Source organism: Pseudorasbora parva, chromosome 11, assembly GCF_024679245.1.
Source record: "Pseudorasbora parva isolate DD20220531a chromosome 11, ASM2467924v1, whole genome shotgun sequence".
Taxonomy (NCBI): domain Eukaryota; kingdom Metazoa; phylum Chordata; class Actinopteri; order Cypriniformes; family Gobionidae; genus Pseudorasbora; species Pseudorasbora parva.
This window is the reverse complement of record NC_090182.1, coordinates 15,787,285-15,808,419: the sequence shown is the minus strand read 5'-3', so window position 1 is coordinate 15,808,419 and position 21,135 is coordinate 15,787,285. Positions and strand designations below refer to the sequence as shown.

The 21,135-nt window shown below is 38.2% G+C and overlaps 1 protein-coding gene across 8 annotated transcripts in view; it reads right to left on the bottom strand.

Annotated features, from left to right (window-relative positions):
- The window catches only part of rapgef2b (Rap guanine nucleotide exchange factor 2b), a 182,990-nt gene extending 161,897 nt beyond the window's left edge, over positions 1 to 21,093 (bottom strand). For all 8 annotated transcript variants that reach the window (XM_067457220.1, XM_067457215.1, XM_067457217.1 and 5 more), the window contains exon 1: positions 20,956 to 21,093. In XM_067457220.1, coding sequence (XP_067313321.1) covers positions 20,956 to 21,024 — 69 coding nt within the window. In that variant the 5' untranslated portion in view covers positions 21,025 to 21,093. The remainder of the gene's footprint in view (positions 1 to 20,955) is intronic.
- Between the last annotated feature and the right edge of the window lie 42 nt (positions 21,094 to 21,135).

Genomic DNA, 21,135 nt, shown 5'->3' with positions numbered 1-21,135 from the left:
ATCTTCCCTTGTTTTCAGCTGAAGAAAGAAATTCATACAGGTTTGAAACAACTTGAGGGTGAGTAAAGGATGACAGAATTTTCATTTTAAAGTGAACTATCCCTTTAATACGTCAGCAAAACGATCCTAAAACAATCAACATGACCAAGAAAAGAAGATTCTGCACAAAATAAAGCACAACAGGAAGGGTGCTGTAAGGTCCTTCGTTTCAGACACCATCATCGCTGTGCTCTTCTGACACATAACTTCATCAACAAATAGCAGATGGGCTAATTGGATAAAACAGGCTTGAGATACGGAAGGGCACGCTGTTCTTTCTCTCCCCCGACAATTAAATGAACAATCACCGATGCTGACACAGGCGGAACAACGTTACTTGGCGGAGTTCTGATGATGTAGCACATCCCGGGCAGCGGAGGGGGAGCGAGTCTTAGTTAAAAGCCAAGGGCTACGTACAGTGTTGCGTCTGCAGCCCATTTCTGAGCCAGTCTTTTCAGCTGAGCTCCTTTTCCCTCCGCCCTGCTCCCTCAACCCCTCAAAGAAAAAGAAAAAAACACCTCTACCGCTACTGGCCGGTGTTTAGGCGAGTGACAATAGCGGATCAATTGAAGTCTCTCCCTCTGTAGGGCGATTCTATTCCGGCCATTCTAGTCCATTTGGTTGCTAGGTAACTCTGAGACAAAGAGCTGCTTTTCTGAGCATTCAGAGTATTTTGGCTGCATATTTAAGGCCTGTGGGGTCCATAGTGCTCCTTCTTTGAAGACAATGTAAGGCACAGAATATAAATTGGAGGAGAAATCCTTGCGTAAGAAAACCCTGGACCCTGCAATGTATCCTAAAAAAAGCAGAGTCCACTGCAGACACTGACAGGAAAGGCTGCATTCAAATAGATCACAGTTCATATGAGTCTAAGAGAAAACGTTTTTGTGCTTATGAGGGATTTTATGGCTGCATTATTATTGTGTAAAACCAGCCTGTGGTGGCACTACCAGATGTTACATCAATGGGACATTGTTCAAGAAAGAGAAAGAAATATTAACACGCATTCACCTCTTCTCATGTATATGTATGATTGACAAACAAATGTTCTAAAATTATTCTTTGATAATTAAGCTAAAACTTTATTTTAAACACCCAACTCTAATGGAAGAGATCTGACAAAATGCAATATATTCGAATAAATAGTGATAAACAACAGTGTTTAACTTATACATCACTAAATAAAGGAGTAATGTAAAATAATCAACTAAATCAGACCAATAAAATACTTTTTTTTATTATTATTTCTAATAATTTGTTTGAATCTAATTGCTGAACTTGGATTATGTACACTAACAAGTGACAATCTATGTTTGAATAAACAAAATGTTGTTTTTTTCACAACATAAAAATAAGTAATTAATAGATTAGATTGAAATAGAATAGATTGGTTCATTTAATGAATCTGGCTTATCCTACTGATTTACTTTTCAGGTAGTCTGACAAATGTGTCTCTGTCATGAACTAAACCTGTAAATGCCGGCCTGATTTCACATACAGGGTTTAGATTAGGGGCGGCAGTGGCTCAGGGGTTCATGTAGATTGTCTACAAACCAGAAGGTTGGTGGTTCAATCCCCGGGTCCACCTGACCAAGTGTCGAGGTGTCCATGAGCAAGACACCTAACCCCAGCTGCTCCAGACGAGCTGGATGGCGCCTTTCATGGCAGACACCGCCGTCGGTGTGTGAATGGGTGAATGTGAGGCGATATGTAAAGCACTTTGGATGGCCATAGGGACTGTTGAAAGCGCTATATAAATGCAGTCCATTTAGTTTAAGCCAGGATTAGGCCTTATTTCAATTAGGACATTTAAGTAGCTTTTATAGACGTGCCACAGTATAAAAAAATAAAAAATAAAAATAAAAAAAACCTTACTCATGTGCATCTTGAGACAAACCATGACACTGACTTAATTTCATATATGTCAGTGCAAGTAGCTTTACGTCAAAACGGCTCAAACTTGCATTTTAGTCTGAACCAGGTTTAAAGGCAGGGTAAGTTATTTTACAAAACTGACTCAGGCCGAATCAACAACGGTTACCAGAAAACACGTACCCCACCTTTAAGGCTTGTCTGTGAAACTGGTGGGTATTTTTGAACCATTCTATAAAATAATTTACTATATAAAACTGTTTAGAAGAAATTAGCAAAACAAAGGCAGTATTATATGGCTATATTTTGTTGTTGTTGTTGTTGAGAGAGTTTCCCCCGTTTCCAATTGTTCACCTAATTGGTCAACACAGCGGTCACTTTCCTGTTTACATAGTAATCGTGTGATACCACCCTGAAAGCTCGCAGTGAAGGCGTCTGAAGAAGTCATCATGCTATTTTGGGCTGCATCCTCAGGATGTTGGCCCACAATTGAATTAAAAAAGGGAAACTGATGTCAGAATTTCTCTGGAGCTTTTTTCCTCAAGACCTGTCTAGCTTATGGGAACAGTCAGGGTATAGTTGATTGTTGAGGGAGGAGAGAAAGGGAGGAGATGTGAATTTTATTTATTTATTTATTTGGGGGGGGGGGTATGAAACTATTTTAAGACACTAGTAGTTGACACTAAGGTGGGTGTCAACATAGTTTACTATTTTAAACTATGTTGACACACACATGAGATGTCTGCACATATGAAAAAAAAACTGCTAGATTATGATTATGATGTCTTAAACAAAATAACTGTCTCAAATAACCCAGTCAATAATATCAGGCATTGTATTTGAGCGGAAACGGTGAATACGCCACCCTCCAGAGCTGTGCTAGCAGATTAATAAACTCCAAAAGCATCCTATATGAGATACAATTTACATCTGCCCAAAAGGCAAGTGCACACGTGAATTTGGCCATGTTAGTATTTCACAGGCTTGAAAGGGAAACTCATTTTGAATGCGCTCTTCCCTTAACAACAACGCTAATACACGGGCAACGAAACCACAGATCATTTACAACACTATTACAATCGTGTTCTCATTATAATGCTGTGTATGACAGAATGGCACTGCACATTTTGCACCATTTCATAATCACAGTGCTTTCAGGCATCACTGCATGCTTCAGTCTAAGGCGTGCTGTCTAACGCTAACCAATCAGACCCCAGTAACTGCCAAAAATGCTGCAATAACGAATATAGACAAATATATTTTTTAAAGTCAGGCATTCATCGTTTTCATGATCGATCGTCGATGTCGCGTTCGAATACTCGAGCACTCGACCACTGTGTCCCTATTTCATTCTGACCCCATAGGCTGCACTGCAACGTTATTACCACGTTCAATGCCCAGGAAGGGAGTAAAGACATCATTAAAATAGTCCATGTAACAAAAATGTGCTTTTTGTGCGCCAAAAAAACATTTACCTTTATTAAACCATTTCTTTCTGTAAGTTTCTTAGGCTGTTCATGTTGTAAACAGTTCATCACCTCCGGGTTCTTCGTCAGAATGCCGGCTTTGCATTGGCTGACACTGTTCACGTGAGCACCATGACGCGTGTGTGTGATGCTGACGCAGGAGCTGGCCAAAACAGAGCATCTGTTCTGACATACAACCCCGAGGTCATGCACTGTTTACAGCACGAGCAGTGTCCATGCGGCCATTTTACTTTTGCTTTTTACTTTCTCAAATTAGCGCCAATTCGGGAGTGCCAATTGCTTGATTGGTAGGTTTATTTTTATTCTTAATAGCAGTTGGTGTGTGTGTATACCTGTTAAGTATCCCGTTTTGGCTGGGAAAATCCCGTATTTTACCATACTTTCCCGCCGTCCTTTCCTATTAGTATTTTCCTGTAAATATCCCGTATTTTAACCTGCGTTATTAAAAAATAATAATACCGGAGAAAAAAAACAAAAACATTTCAACTCTGAGCTCTGTAATTAGCCTCGCGATAACTGCCATCTGCAGTAGCCTACAGTACTATAGGTGGCCGTTGTCGCGAGGTTACAGACAGATGATGGACGGAAGATGGAAGGTGCTCCTGCCAAAAAACCAAAACCCTCATGTAAATACCGTGATCAATGGGAAAACGAATGTAACTTTCTGAAAATTAACGCGATTTGTAAGTTTTGTAACCGCGACTTCAGCAAGTTCGACTTCATTGCGACAGCAGAAGATCTTTTAAAGTGAGAGTAACCACTTATAATGACAATGTAAAGAACAAAAGTAATTGCTCACTAAATATGCTATCAGTATCTTTAATAAGGATTGATCTATATATAATTCATAACTTATGCAGTGCAAACTGATAACAATTTATGTATATTTACTACTTGTTAAGTTGTTATACAAGTATGAAGAGCACAGGTACAAATTAAAAGTATTATTATTATGGGTCTTTCTGAGGATTTATCTCCCCCCCACCCCCACACACACACATTTCTCCACATTTCACAAAAAACGAGCGTGTGCGTGTGTGAAACTAACGTGAAAACACACGTCATTGGCCTCAGCTGAAAGCATTACATATCTGAATTTTTGGAGCAGTTTTATGGTGCTTTTTGTAATTTTTACAATGCATTTTGAGTATTTACAGCCTCGGGTCAGTATGTTGTCATTGTTTTCAGCATCAACGTGCTGCTAAACTTCTCTTTTTGTAGCCCACCTTGGCTTCATCAATAATGTCTGTCTTGGTTATACCAGTATGACCGGGTTAAGCATTAAAATAACATTAAAATTTTAATGCTTCCTACAAGACTAAGGGGCATAAGTAACTCCACTACATGACAGAATAATTAGAGTGAAGCTGATTGTTTGCGACAAGCGCTGGTTGATTTCCACAGGGGTCCACTGTACTGAGACCATACTGGTGACACAAAGCTGAGGGGGCCCACATGAGGAAGGGTCCATCCTGATGAATGGCTGCCCTCTTTTGCTCTTTCCACAATCACATGCCGCTCTCATTAACATAATGCTAAACGGACACTGATGCAGATATAAAAGCTAACCATTAGACATCACTGGTGATTATGCTAATAAAAAAATATGTTTCTGACACAAAAGCGCAGCATGAGGTGGACACATAATTGCCCTCGCCTCAGGCACCCACGTATCAGGAAGCAGAAATGTTCATGTGCAGAAGACGATAATCACAGATGTGTAATACGATAGCGTAAGATGCTATTACAGAGCGCATGAATTAAACAAACAACTGAAGCTATTGCTTTAAACAATCCGTGAGCCTTTACAACTTAACCACACGCCATAAACACTCATATCAGGGATTGATCAGCTGCTACTGAATGGCTTTGCAGTATTATAACAGTGTTTCTGAAATATTCGCAGTGGACCTTATCGCTGTATGGATAATTAAGAGCCGCTTTTGTAAAGAAAATCTGGGTTATGTACACAGCAGAGGTCTCTATGATAAGGCCAACAGGAGGGCTTTCCTGTTCACCTGTTCCTAAACTAGCTCAAAGCCTTCTTCTGATCAAATACAAGCAGGCCAGTGAAGACAGGCTTAAGCTAATTGGTTTTATTAGACATAGAGGATTAGGACAGAAATAGTCACACAATAGTGCTTAGCGTGACAGGGCAAAGCTTACCAAACAAGATCTGAGACCACAAATTTAGTGCCTCAATATCTTTAGTCAAGAAAAAAGATGCTCAGAAGGAACCATGCAAGAGGGATGCTGTTTATACACAGCACAAAAAGACCCATCCACTATCTGTGCAGGCCACCTGTCTGTCCTCGTATATAGATTGATTTGTGTGAAATGGTGGAAACATCTACAAAAAATACTGCTTACACTAAAGAAATTTCTCATTTAGTAACTCAAATAGTTAACAGAGTATATAACTAAAGCCAACAACTATTTTTTCCACTCATTTTTTGTTTTGTGCCGTTTAAAATGTGAGGTCTATAAGATTTATTCATGTTTTTGAAAGACGTCTCTTATGTTCACCAAGGCTGCACTTATTTGATCACTAATAGTGTACAAAACCACTATTATAGTAAAATATTTTTGCAATTTTAAATATCTGTTTTCTTACATGTTCAAAAGTAATGTATTCCTGTGATGGCAAAGCTGAATATTCAGCATACTCTAGTCTTCAGTGTCACATGATCCTTCAGAAAATCTTAATATTTGTTGTTGGTGTTCAAGAAACAAATGCTGAAAAAAAATGTGTAGCTTAATATGTTAATGGAAACCTTGACACATTTTTCAGGATCTTTGAGTTTTAGCTTAAAAACATTGAGTTTGATCAGTTTAAATTATTCTTGATAAATAAAAGTATGCATCCCTTAAAAGAAAACTCTTTAGAGACCTCAAAGTGTATAGTGTAAATTAGCCATCACTAGAAAAGTCTAAATATAGACATTACTATATAATTATGTCTATTGGACACTGCCCACACCGAACACAAGACTTACCAAAATATTGTACTGTATAAATGTATACTGGGAAAATGATAATGATAAAACGCCCCACATAACTTTTTGTCTAATGTTAAGGTTGAGCAATGTGAACTACACCTACAAACTCAATTCTACTCTTGCCCTCAAGATGAAGAGATAAGGCGATTACTTCCTATTAGTGGAGGTCAAAGGTGAATACCGTACACTCGTTCAGTGAGATTCACGTCACTGTTTCCACCTCAAACACTGTTGGAAATCGAAACTCAACTGTTTTCTGCCATCAGGGTCCATAAGGCAGACAAAAGAACACACTGCCTAAGCTCACAGAAACGGTGAACAGGACTGAGAGGAAGCCTCTCTAAACCTGGTGAGCTAAGGTCAGGCGTCATTTCACCAATCTAAGAGATGCATCTGGGAAGAGCGGCCTGTCTAATCTTGATACTAGCAGACTGGCATGGGGAATCCGCCCGTAGGTTCAGCTCAGGTTAACACTCTCCTGGGGGACAACAAAGCTTTTCCATCCTTGTGCAAGAGTAGGAGAGCAGAACAAAAGTCAAACTGTCAGAAATTCCAGTGAGAAATAGATTAGTCTGGATTAGCAAGCACCACTGGTGCATGTGTTATTGTTAGTTTTTGGCACTTGCAAAGAGACACTGAAAATTGACTAGCCACATTTCAGTCAAGCTCACTGTCACTTGCGAAAATTGAGATTGAGATGGTTACCCAACACATCCAATACAGATCAATTCAGAAAAAGCAAGGGAAGCTCATTTATATAGATTTATAAGATGTTCTGAATAGACCAGTAAGTAACAAAATAGTCAAAAAAACTGAATGAAATACAATATAAGCTAATTATAATGGTCTCTGTTATACAATATTTATGATTTTCAGGCTTATTAGACAATCACATTACTAGCTTAGCATTAGCAACATGCAAATGGTAAACTATAGTGGAATCTAGTTGCTGACTGACATGGATTTTTCAATTGCCTTAGAGAGCTGATATAGGCGTTAGGCTTGGGCGGTAATACGGTAAAATGGTATACCGCGGGATCTAAAAATAGCAACGGTATCAGTTTCAATACCGTCAAACCGTCAAAAAAAAAAAAAAAAACAGATCAACTTACATATTGCTGATCAACAATTAATTATTAAATATTTAATAAGTTGAACTAATTAAACTATTTACATATTAAATACTATTTATTTATTAAATGCCTAAATATGTGTATGCGTTGTTGTGACAGCGTGGATGAGAAAGAGAGAGAGAGAGAGAGAGAGGGGAAAAGACGGCGAGTCGGGCACTGAGTTATTATCGAAAAAGAACACAACTTCTGCAGTTTGGAAGTATTTTGGGTTTTGACGGTAAATACAGACGAGGCAATTTGCAAATTGTGCAACAAAAAGATGACCGCGAGAGATGGAAATACCTTGAACCTAAGGGCGCATATCCGAAACCACCATCCTCACTGCTGCGTGGATGAAAAACCGAGCGCACCCTCGGACTATGCTGTAATATTGCCGAAGCCTTTTGTCACACAGCTGGCAATGTAAGCAATAAGCATGAACTCCACAAAAATCAAGTGGACATGGGACTCACAAAAAAAAAAGTCAATTGTCTGACAATTGTCTCATAACGGTAAGCATAAAACGTGCAGAGAGTTTCTCAGGGGCAGGGGCTCAAATGTAAAAAATAAAATAAAAATATAGGCCTATATATATATATATATTATATATATATATATATATATATATGCCAAGCCAACAGTTTGTTGACGCTGTCTGAGCCTTACATCATAATGTTTTAATTATTCACGGTAATACCGTATACCGAGGTAAAATAGGGAGGAGGTTTGACGGTATCAAAATTTGGATACCGCCCAAGCCTAATAGGCGTATATCACACAATTTAATTTAAATATACATTTTTCACTTGCTTTTTTAAAACAATAAGGGCAAGAGTGTAAGGTGTCTATCTGGGCTAAGAGATGCTTTTTAGACCAGAGCATCACATGGCCTAAGTCCTCATCATCATAAAACCTGCTCTGAACCCTCATAAACATGGTAATGTGAAGGAGTCTGTGGAGCCATAAAGAGCAGTAGGGAATATGACCTCATGACTAGAGCTTTCTATCAGGAGACGTGCCATTATTCATGATCGAGGGGGAATACATTACCAGGCTCATGTGTCTGACCTGCTCCTTCACAGCGCCAAGTGTACTTGCCACAAACACAGACTACACACAGGGGAAAACATTTAAAGGGCACTCAGGTGTAATAATAATATGTGTACTACTGACGTATAGGCCTGTCACGATAACAAATTTTGCTGGACGATAAATTGGCCAAGAAATTATTGCGATAAACGGTAATATTGCCGTTCTAAGACCATTTTCATCTAAAATAATGATAATGCCATAAAAATGCAGGTACACCTTTTCAAAGATCAATAAACTTTAAATTCTAAAGACTATTTAACACTAAAAACGGGAAACATTTTAAATAACCACAATAAATGAACAAAACAACCAAAAACAATAAATTGTCTGTTTAAAAAAAATGCATTTAAATAAGTACCAAAAACAATAAATAAAATGGATGAAAACTGCAACGGATGATTGTGTTTTAGGAGCATATTAGGGACGGTGGTTCACAAAACCCACGGTTCGGTTCATAATACGGTTTCAGGGTCACAGTTTTCCGTTCTGTGCGGTTCTTGTTTTTTTTTTTTTTTTTTTTTTTTTTTTATCCAGAAATGTACTTCAGCATATGATATATAAATTATCCACAATTTAGGAAAAATTATATCATAGCCTAATCATGCACAAACTGAACTTGACCATCTCTGAGGAAAGTGATATTTTGATACAGCAAGAGAGAAGACATTGATGACATGCTTTTCATTTATTTGGCAAAAAAAGGAGAATGTGTATTGCTATCTCTACAGGAACTTATGTACAGGAACACACAAAGATTGAACTGAAAAATTTACTTGCGTTTATCAAACTTCAGTGTAGCTTTAAGCGCCCTTTATACACGACGCGTCTGCTCGAGCACGAGGGTGCGCACAGCAAAAATGACGTCGACGCGGAGTGCGTGAGACCCTATTTCGCTTGGCATTGTGCACGTCAAATTTCGTAACTTTGCATGTGGCTCCACAACCGAAGAGCCATGAGTTCCAGACGAATCTGCTGGCCGAGAATGGTGTCTCATCACGCCGCACCCAGTCTGCGCGTCGAGTATAAACACCTCCCCAAACGTAAGAGGCGCGCGCAGTCAATGAGAGAGACAAGGAAAACAAAGAAGCATGCAAGTGGCAATTATCACGGCCGGAAAAATTATTGAGCTCATCTTTTTTATCGTGCGATTAATTGATTTATCGACTATCGCGACAGGCCTACTGACGTACACAAATAATGTCTGCTTACTTTATTAAAATAAAAGATTACAAGAAACAGAGAACATAATGGTAAATATCTAGCCTGGATGCCAGCCGAGTTTAGCCCCGCCCACAACATTTGAGGTCAGGCAATTCGGTCTGGACTTGATCTGTTGTGGAGTAATTATGCCCGAACAGAAACTGTTCGGACCAATCACATGGTCAGGGCCGGCTTTAGACGATGATTGACAGAAAAGCAACGTAATCATCTACGTCAGATGAGAGCGGTTGGGTTGAATTCGTTCTAATCCTAAACGGAGAACTTGTTCATATATGCATTCACCTTTGCTATTTCTCTCAAATATTATTATCGTGTTTGTATTGTGTAATGATCCTATGCGTCGCTCAACATACGTAATTTACTCTGTTGCTCTGATTGGTTGTAGGTCTATCCAAATGAGGTCTTTCCTGGTCCACGTAAAGCTAGTTCTTGTCAGATTTGTGATATTTACAAGGTCATATTTTACCCCAAAATAAACAAATAAATGAACATTTATATTTTGTATAATATATAGGAAACTATGTATATTTAGGGCTTTTTATCAGTTTTCCTGCATCATTTTCATGACTGTAAAGTAAAAATATATTTAACATACTAAATAAATATATTTCATAATGATTATTTAAAGGTGCTCTAAAATGAAAAATTGAATTAACCTTGCCATAGTTAAATAGCAAGAGTTCAGTACATGGACATCACATACAGTAAGTCTCAAACACCATTGCCTCCTCCTTCATATGTAAATCTTGTTTGTGAAAAACACCACAGAAAAACAGGCTATTTTGAACATAACGCCAACTGTGACACAATCGGTGGGATCATTAATATGTACGCCCCCAACATTTGCATGCCAGCCAATGTTCATTGTCAGGCGGAAATACGCAGCCAAATCATCTGCTTTCTGCAGGTAAACAAGCGTCACGCGAGGATAGCAAAAACGTCAGATCATGGAAATAAATGTTATGATCCAGGATGTGAGGACTTTTCATACCCTTCCCACAGATCAAAAATGTCAACAGTCATGGTTGATGTTTATTATAATCGGATACCGCAACAATTTATTTCAAAATCATTTGTTTGGTCGGCCCATTTCACCACGGACAGTTTTTATAACCTGGACAATATCAAGCAGGATTCGCTCAGCGTCTAAAATTGAAGAAAGGGCCTATTCCAACCATATTCCTGCAAGCAGTTAGTAGTGATTTTACCAAATTCTTGACTGTCGAACCCATTTCTCAATAAATTGAAAGTTTCTTAGTAAGACAAAATTAAAGGTAATATCCCCTGTGTTGTCTAGATCCAACGCAAGATGCTAGTATTGGAAATTCCAAGTAGCTCACATAACAGTCAAATGACAAAAGTTAATATTATTTCCTGCCAGTGTTGTCATAAAATACAACAGTAGATACTTATGTCGATCCCTTTTGACAGACTGAAATCTAAATCAGCCTATATTTCATCATCAACACATAACTCAGAAGCTAACTATGTTTACTATACTGTTTAGTTTCTTCTATAGATCGTTCAGTCGATTATTGTAGCTAACGTCACCTTCTCCATCATCTAAGTTGAAACGATAGTCATTTGACAAGGCTTCTAGTCAATTTGTTAAATAAATCTATATTTTTGAGAACTGAAGTATGATTACTTTGCAGCGGATGAGTACAATTACTTTGTTTGGCTAAATAAATAAACTTTTAAATCAGTACTCTTCTGTCAAACTGTAACGTTACTGTACAAACAACATATTTACACGCTACCCAGTTCAGTTTGTGATTCAAAGTAAGCTATCATTGTCAAATCATTGCCATGACGGATGGTATAGATGTGTTAGCTGTCATTGAGTCATGCAGTGAAACAGCCAATCAGAGCAGAACTCTGCATTAATATTCATGACTCTTCCAAATAAGGCAAAAACAGAGCACTACATCCTAGGGACAATTGTGTGGGTTGTAAACGGACCTGTAAAGCCATATCTGGACCATTTTTTACCTTAAATAACCCACATACCTTACCTGTACTACTGTCAATAAACATGATTTTGTTGCAATAATATATTTTCTGTAATATAGTAAATAACTCAGTAATGAGAATTGTCTATTATTCTATTTTAATTGTTCATGTCAGTTATTATTACATTTATTCTTGTTTTTTCTTAATTATTAATAACCTGATTAATGGGAGAGAGAAAAAAAGTGGTAGGATCATACCTTGAAAAAAAGTGTCACAATGAAATCTATACACTGGCCTATATACTGAATGAAGGAAGCTTTTGTAAACAATCCTTAACCCACTGCAGATAATCAGGTAATTAATCAGATAATGCTTTGGTCCACATTCACAGAGGCTAACATGGTAAGGTACAGGCAGGATTACTACAGTTAACACTACCTTTAATTGTAAACACTGATCTCAGACCAGTTTTGTAGTTTCTCCCCTAATACTCACTGCCAGGATTTAATTTAGAGGAGCTAGTCCCAGATTTGTTGCGATCAGGCCACTTCTCGCCACAGCAGAGCTATTTCAATAAATGGTGGTATTGTACCATCAGAAAACTTAAAGAAATCTGTCTGCATGTTTTCTTTCTTTCTATCAGAAAGAATGTCTCCGGCTCCTCGGTTGCTATGTGTCAGAGATGAATTCAGATGCGCTTACATTTCTGCAGCCTTGACATTTCTGTAATGCAACTGAAGGTTTGTCTGGGCTCTTTGTTCTTCAGAGCGCTATTGGCTAAGACAAGCAATGGGAAAAAACAATGCACGACCATCACATGCTGCCATACCTCAGTGAAGGACGCCACATGAAGCAAGAAGGCACAAAACAAGTAACCTTGGAAACATTACAATCAGCTTACAATTAATTAACACCATTCTGCTAGTCACGGCATACAAGCACTTGAGATACGTTTAGAAATTAAATCACGTTTGAGGAACAGTCATACGGGATTACTACAGTTAACACCTCTAAATAAAGTATGATCTACATATCATGCTTTGTGAAAAGCTATAACATGCTTCAGAGATCCCTGTGCATTTTGTCTGCAGCTTCAGAGTGAGAGGTTTCACTTATTGAGGAAGATCACAGAGAAAGATGGTAACAAATGGATCAGAGCAGAGAGACAGAGCTTCAGATCAAAGCGAGGATGAGGACGAGTCTCCTCAGACAAACAGCCCAATGCGAGGATCAAAAGAAGCACCGGAAGCGACATGGGCCGCAAACACTACTGATGCCCAAATAGCATATTTAAATCCAATGCTTCACCCCAAGACACCCATTCATATTCAGTGATGATCCCATTTCACTCAAGGTTTGATTTGAGCTTATATTAAGTGTGTTAAAAATAGGGTTGGGAAATGGAATCAAAACAAAAAAACTAATCTGTTAATAGTTCTTAAACATCTGCATTGTACTGTTAATGTGTTTCCTGCACTGTTATTCCTATCCAACTACTGAATTGATGCCAAATATATAGTTGTGTCTGCATTATGAGCTTACGTTGTCCTTGCTGATTGCATGCAACAAAAAAACATTCACCAAATTTTTTTTTTTTAAAAATCACACCTTCTCATAAGTTGGATATTTTTTGATGAATTACACTCTAAAAAAATCTTGGGTTATTTTTTTTCTACCTTTTGGGTCATTTCTGGGGGGTTATTTTTTCAGTATTTGGGTAGATTTTATTTTACCCAGGTCCTGGGTCAGACATAACAACCCAGTGTTTTTGTGTGTTAGAATTGGATGTGATTTGCATATTTAATGAGCTTAAGCTCCCCTGTCAGTACAGTTCACATGAGGGAGGGATTGTTTTAACAGCGGCAACCGGAATTCTCTTGATCACAGGGCTCGTAAACGTCTTTATCAAACAAACACAATGATTTATTTCTCATCTACCTGCAATTGATTGGAATATTATTTTTGTATTACTTGGTCCGCCCCGTTCGAAAGAAATATTATTTCACTATTTGAGATTCACCGGCCTGCAGACGGGCTTCCGTTTTGGTAGCCCGTCTGGAAAACACATAGCCCCGGGACGTTGGGCTTTGTGAATCCTGACCAATACAATTCAGACTCTGACCTTGAATCGCAATGAACCAACAAATAAAGTATTCTCCAGCCTGCGACAGTGTGCTAAGGTATGTTCTGTTAGACGCGTACACATAATCAAAACGATCTAAAACAAAGCAATACTGTTACATATAAAAAAACACGTTTTACTTGTGTTGCACCATTCCTGTCAGATTCATTATAGAAGGAACCATATTTTTTATTTTTATCTCAATATGTCTGCAAATTCAGCATCGACCTGCGACTTGTTTACAAATGATTCCGCTGTGAAATGAATGTATAATGTTTTAAAGCGAACACATGTTTGATGTCTTCCTCACGTGAGCTGGAACTTCATTAAAGGGGGGGTGAAATGCTGTTTCATGCATACTGAGCTTTTTACACTGTTAAAGACTTGGATTCCCATCCTAAACATAGACAAAGTTTCAAAAACTAAGTTGGCCGTTTGATGGAGTATTTCTGTGTCAAAAATACTCCTTCCGGTTTCTCACAAGTTTCTGAGTTTTTTTTGAGTATGGGTCGGCTTGACATCGACAGAGCGGAAAGTCCTTGTATGGGCCGTACAGGCTCTTCTCCCGGAAGGGTGCGCGCGCGTGACTAGAGCGAGAGACCAAACTGCACGCCCATAAACACTGCTCTCAGGTGCAGATCTATGGTCGTGCCGTGCTCCACTTTATTCCTATGGTTGACATCAAGCTACTTCAACGCTTCAGCATAGCATTCCGGGAAGGCAGCGCTGCATTTGAACCGATTTGTTGTTTCTCCTGTTCAATTTATTTCAGCCTCCGGATCTGATTTTGGATCATATATGTATTAGTTGCATCTGATTGAAAGCCATGGTTTATTTAGGGTAGCGTTTTCTTGTCCACGCTTGAGGACGTCACCTCTTTGTGTGCACTCGTCATTCTTTAGCTCCGCCCACACGATACGCCTCCAGCCGCTCTGTCTTTTTCAGAAAGACTCGGTACAGCCCATATTTCTTTTATAAATATAACAAAACTAAAGACTTTTCGGAGATATGAAGGATGCAATACTACTCTGTAGGTACTCAAGATTGACATGAGATTGACTGAAAAGTGTTCCCCTTAAAAATAAATTTTAACCACACATTCCTGCAGCGACTGTGTTTTTCCACAACCAGGAATAGCGCAATATCTTGCTATCTTCTTCAGCATGTTTCAGCGTGATCCGCACAGCTCCATGAGTTGGTGGGCGGGGCGACTGAATTACACGTGCTTATTATTTTGTATAGAGACGTGTTTCGCCACACGATGACGTCAAGATGAAGCACATTCTAAGATCGATCGTTTTCTGGCCCCGGTGTCTATAAAAGCTTTTCTTTGACTAACAAGGAAGTTTTCAGCTCTGAAACTTACAGGATATTCTTATATTACCATGACCTTTTATATATCGAAACCTCAAGAGAAAGTTGATTTCTCAGTTCATCACCCCTTTAATTTTATTTTATTAAATTTTATTAAAGTATACATAAGCAACATACGGGGGGCGCTATGTGAGTCACCTAAATGGGTGTCACGTCTGTCTTTTCACGTGATGGAAGCCTTGCATAAAATCAAAAGAATTTTTTTTTTTTTTTTAAGATACAGAATGCAAATACTTATGATGTTGAAATGTTTTATTTGCTATGCTGGGTTAAATAAAAAACTTCGTTTTCTGGGTAAGATTAACCCAACATGTTCTGTCCTATATTTACCCAACTCTAAGGTTGTGTTTAACCCATTGTTTGTTTGCTTTTAAGAATGACTCGCAAATTATTTTTGAACACATAAGTTATCAGATTGAATCTGTCTAGTGGTTCAATGCTATCAAGCAAGAGCTGGTCTTCACTTCACCGACCACAAAGGTACATTTCCAGTCCTTTCACTTTCAAGAAATTAACCAAAACTGTTAACTGTATATTATAAATAACATTGAATAATCAGAATACAAAAGCACAAAAGTATCAATATTTCACAAGCACTAATTGTCAATTAATCAAAGTATCTTTTTCTCTGCAAAATCTCTGAAGCTCAAGCAGAAGTTCCTCTTACCTTTAAATGGTGGAATTTTAGAAAGAAATAACTAGATTTATCCATAAGAAAACGTGCGCACAGCAGGTAAAACAGTAATGTGACTAACTGAAGCTTGTGATGAGCATCATTTAAGTCTGTTAGTAAATTAAGCATGTGATGATCACTGGTGCATTCAAATACTGCATTCCACTTCATTGGATGAGCTTATTAAGACTCTCCTACAAAACGTAAAATGGATGAACACAGTCAAATACTGTTGGTCGAGCAATAACTGGATTGGAATGCCCTAAAAAAGTGCCTTCCAAATCCTAGTGAAATCTCTCTTCGGTCATTAGGCATTCCTCAACTTTTGCTTTTAAATAAACCAATGAAACCTTTGGCTGGCCAACCTTAATATACGCAAAGCAATATTTGGCATGAAACCAAAAGCTCAAGTGAGCTCATACTGGAAATTGCCCAATGCAATTCTATAATCATTTTGACGACCAGCATTTGGTGGGCCATTGAATAATATCTCACAAGTCAATGACAGAGGCAAAGAAAGACATGCCACATGTTCTGGTATTAACACGACAGTTGTCATCATTTGTTTATGTTCTCCAGCCGCTCAGTCTATTCTTCCTGTGTAAACTGAGATGGGAGATGTCACTGAACCCGCTCTTTGTTAACGCAAGCTTATAAAGTATGTGTCCAACCACTTCTGTCAAGGCAATGACAGCCATTCATAACATGCCTTAACTTGGCAAGAAGACTAAGAACAAAACAACTATGTAAAAATTCAGAAAACGATAAAAAAATCAATTCTGAGGTAATAAGATTAGTAGTTATTTCTAGGAAAGTGTTAGTAGCTTTAAAAAGTAGCATTAACTACTGGCTATCACCATACCAAGCTCAATTAAAGATTGAACATTGGCCTGGGGAGTCTGCTCTGTATTTTCTACTGCACAAGAGGCGTGATCAACGAGCATAATTCAAATGACTGTGTACGCAACTGGATAGTCCTTCAACTAATCAGACCACAAGAGTGAACAAGGGGCAAAGATTAATCGCTTTTTTATCCGTCATCGCGTTAAATCTGCCAATAGCGGGCCAGGTGGATAATCCAGTCTGTGATTGGTTCTTGCCAAAATGTAACAGAAGCAGTAGAAATAAATGTACAAGTTTCCAGAGTGAGATGCAGGGCGAAATCAAATCTCTGGCAGATCAGGCTGGGTTTACCCAGTCTACAAAAACATGCTTAGACAGTAAGAATGGCCAGACAACAGCATGCTGGTTTGGAACATGTTGAATCATGTTTAACTAATTTTTTCTTTCCTTTCTTTTTAAACTCACATTTTTATGATTTATGGGTGCAGTAAAACAGGTCACATTTCATTCCAAAATAAAAATAAAAATGTAACATATAATACAAAAAGAAATAATGCAGTACATAAGTACAGAAGCTGTAAAAAAAAAATACCATAATAGTGAATTATGCATAAATACAGTTTAAATTATACATCATAAATGTTGCATTATGAGAGTTTTTTTTTTTTTTTTTTTTAACAGGTTTTAATTTCTTTCATATACTTATTTCTTGTATAGCTGAAAGAATATTTCTTGACATTTTTTTGTTTAGATTCATCGGTAAGCCACAGCTCTTAAAAATTCAGGTGACACCTGCAGCTCACTGACTGGCATGTGTGAGTAAACAAAACTTCACTAGTGAAGAACAAAACAAGGAAGAATTTTAGACAAACAAGAAAAATACTTTCTTAAGCTCTGCAAACTCTAACACCCCTCTGATGCACTTCCTCTCACTGTGAAAGAAAGGAAGGAAGCTGCTTGGAAGGAAACCATCAGTCCAGGATGACCAGCCTCTGATATCTTTGTAGGCATCAAAAAAGAAAATTGACGCCAAAGAGATATATTTAGCTTGTTTAATTACCTTATACTAATACTTAAGATGCACCTCTTATGAACAATAAGAGCCGTGCCTTCTTGCACTTTGATCTACCGACTCAGAGGTCAAAGCACAGAGTACCATCAGCCTGTTATAATGGTCTCTTTGACCCCTGCATAACCGTCTGCTGTTGAAAATAGTGTCCCAAAGACAGGCCGCACCCTCCACTATTCCCCCATATCACCCAGTCCAACATTTGCCCCATTTTGCCCCATCTACACCATCCATCAGCATGGTAATGCAAAGCGCTGAGGTTGTTGCCGTTAATCCATAATGAGCTTCAAGCTCCATTAGCATAGCCTGCGTCATTCCCTAAAAAGAAGTCTTTTCACATGAAGGGTTTCTTAAAGCCCATTTCATGGAACAGCTTCTTTTAGCTCACATGAACTGACCGAGATTACATCATGCATTTCACATGGTCTTTGATTCTATATCCCATGCACTTGCAACCAGGGACTATTTCAGTTGTGAATTTGAGGTGTGATACGTTCTGATTTTAGGGGTCAGTGTTCCCGGACCCACACACACACTACTGATCACTCAGGCCGAAGTACTGCGACTGCTGAACAAAGGCCAACGCTGAGAGCGGCCCGAAATGATTTAAAGGCTCTATCACTCAATGAGAGCAGACATGGAATATCACGTAATCTCTAGGAAATGTAGCTTTACAGAACTGCATTTGCTAATGAAAACCATACTGACCCTCAAGTGCCTCTATTGTCTGTAATGCTTAAATCCAGGTACAAACAACTTGGTGCATGAACAGATGTGATTGTTCCCCTGTGCACAAAATCAGTTCTTTCACAATTAGTTTGTTATGTATTGTGGCTCAATCTCATGTAGAAGCCTAATGAGTGATTTTTTATTTTATCTCTATACAACAGGAACTGTGATTATGAGATTATTGTGTAATGCATATGTGAAGCAGGCCTGCTAATATTCACATCCACTGTTAACAGAGGACTTAGGTTTACACATTGACCCGATTCAGTTTGTTTTTTTAAACACACATGATCTGTATGAAAATCATTATAATCCATTAAAGTTGAAAAATAGGGGACTAAATCAAATGAACCTGTCTGACAGCCTCTCACCTCAAGTGCCTGACACAATATTTAATTAGTATTGACTTGTGGTGTTAGTTTGCGAACTAATCTTGAAAGTGAACAAATCATTCTTGCTCACGTCCATGCACGGTCACAGGTCTCGTTTTTCGTTTTTGAAGTGCGTGACTGCTTTCTTGCTTTTAAAGACTGTAGCAAGAACCTATAACATTCCAGTCTGGGCTGTGAAGGAGCATTTATTTGAATGGTCTCATTTTTGAACGGGCTTAATGAACTTGGGCATCTCGGTAATTAAATAAACAAATCAATCAGCCATTTGTTCATGAAAAAGAATGCGTACGGTACAAATGACTGATGACCATATGAAATTAAAATGGATGATTTTGGAACGCTTCATTTATTTTAGGCTATTAGACTATTGTTGTCTTTTTTTCATAGGCTATAGTTTAAAGGGATTGTTAATCCCAAAAGTGAAAATAACCCCATGATGATATCACCCTCAAGCCATCCTAGGTGTATATGGCTTTCAGATGTATACGATCAGAGATAGGGCTAAGAGTAACCCCTGACCTGACGCATGATGTATTGATGAACGTGGACCGCACAGGATAGAGAAAAACAAAACACTGGTCAAAAATTCTAGTTTTTGACTTCTAATTTTTAAAGAGAAATGTCAGAGGACTCTGATATAAGAGAGGTGGAGCTTGAGTGTTTTGCCCAGTTTGAACTGTGAGTGGTGTCAAAGCTTACACTACTCCAGCTTAATGTCTTTTGGTGTAAGATGACTTGCGTAGGCTGTCTGCCAGAGCCTAGTTATTATAGTTTTTAATGTATTCAATATGGATATTTTTCTTACACAAACACATTGCTTGCTTCATAAGGCCCTTATTATCCCCTAGAAGCCGTGTGGAATATGTTGATGATGGATGGATACACTTTTTGGGCTTCAAAATCTCATCTTCTTCACTGCCATTATAAAGCTTTGAATAGCCAAAACATATATCTCGCCTGAAAAGAAGAAAGGCATATAGGTTTTAAGGTTGAGTAGCCTAAATCATGTGGTAGCCTAATTCTTATTTTTGGGGGAACTATCACTTAAAGTTACACTAAATTAATTGATAACTCGTTAATTTACGTTCATTCGCAAACGAAATGTCTCGTTAATTTAGTGCAGCCCTGAGAATCGTTTAGGCTACTTAAAATGATTCATTCATTCGTTCACGAACATGTCACAGTAGCTAGGTTGTATAATGACCTCAACTTAAGCACTTCAATTGATTGGTTACTAACGGTAAAAAAACACTCACAATCTGTAGCCTATGATAATTATTGTAACCTACGATGAATCAGAGGGCAAAAGTAAATTAAACAGATGTGCAGTAAAGAATATGGCTTAGCCTATGTTATGTCTCACAAAGCAGCCCCTTAAAGTGCCCAACTCAACTCAAATTCTCCTAATCAGTACAGACGATGCAGACAGTTCTAGACAAACTGCAAACACACTTTTCAGCCCTGCTAAAAACGAATAATGTGTGTTTTTTTTTTTTTATTTATTTTTTTTGATAACCGGCTGCTGAGCCACGTAAAAGGGTGGAGACTAAACAACGAATCAAGCAAGCAAAATGTCATCGCAAGTAACGCCTTTCAAAGCATAACAGGTCAATATGTTCACATAAAACCTAACGTCATTAGGTCTCGCATCAAACAATCGCTAAACTGTTTCCGACGCAAAGTTGAGCTGACAAAAGTTGTGTAGAAGGGAAAGACGTAAAGTTTACAAACGGTTCCTTTATGTTTATGCAATGGACCACAGTGAAAACAAAATCCACGTGATGGTGATGATGATATTCATACAATTTAATTGAATTGCACTGCTTATTCTATAAACTAACAAAACTGTTGCATTGTCAACACCATGGAAGAGACATTGCATGCACGTGATACTATAGTAACTGCAGAAATGCAGCATAATGTAACATTTAACAGTCGCCAGTGCACATAATAAATGATTGAAAAGCTTTCTTCTGACCTGTTGCGTCCTGTCTGAAGGATTCACCATCACCGCCTGCCGAAAACTGTTATCCACATAGGACGCCATGGTGTTCAAAACAATCGCGCTCAAGAATTAAGTCAGATAGGCTACCCCAACGCGCAATCTTACAAGTGGTTTTTAAACGCTACAATAGCGTTTCATATAGCAGCAGCTGCA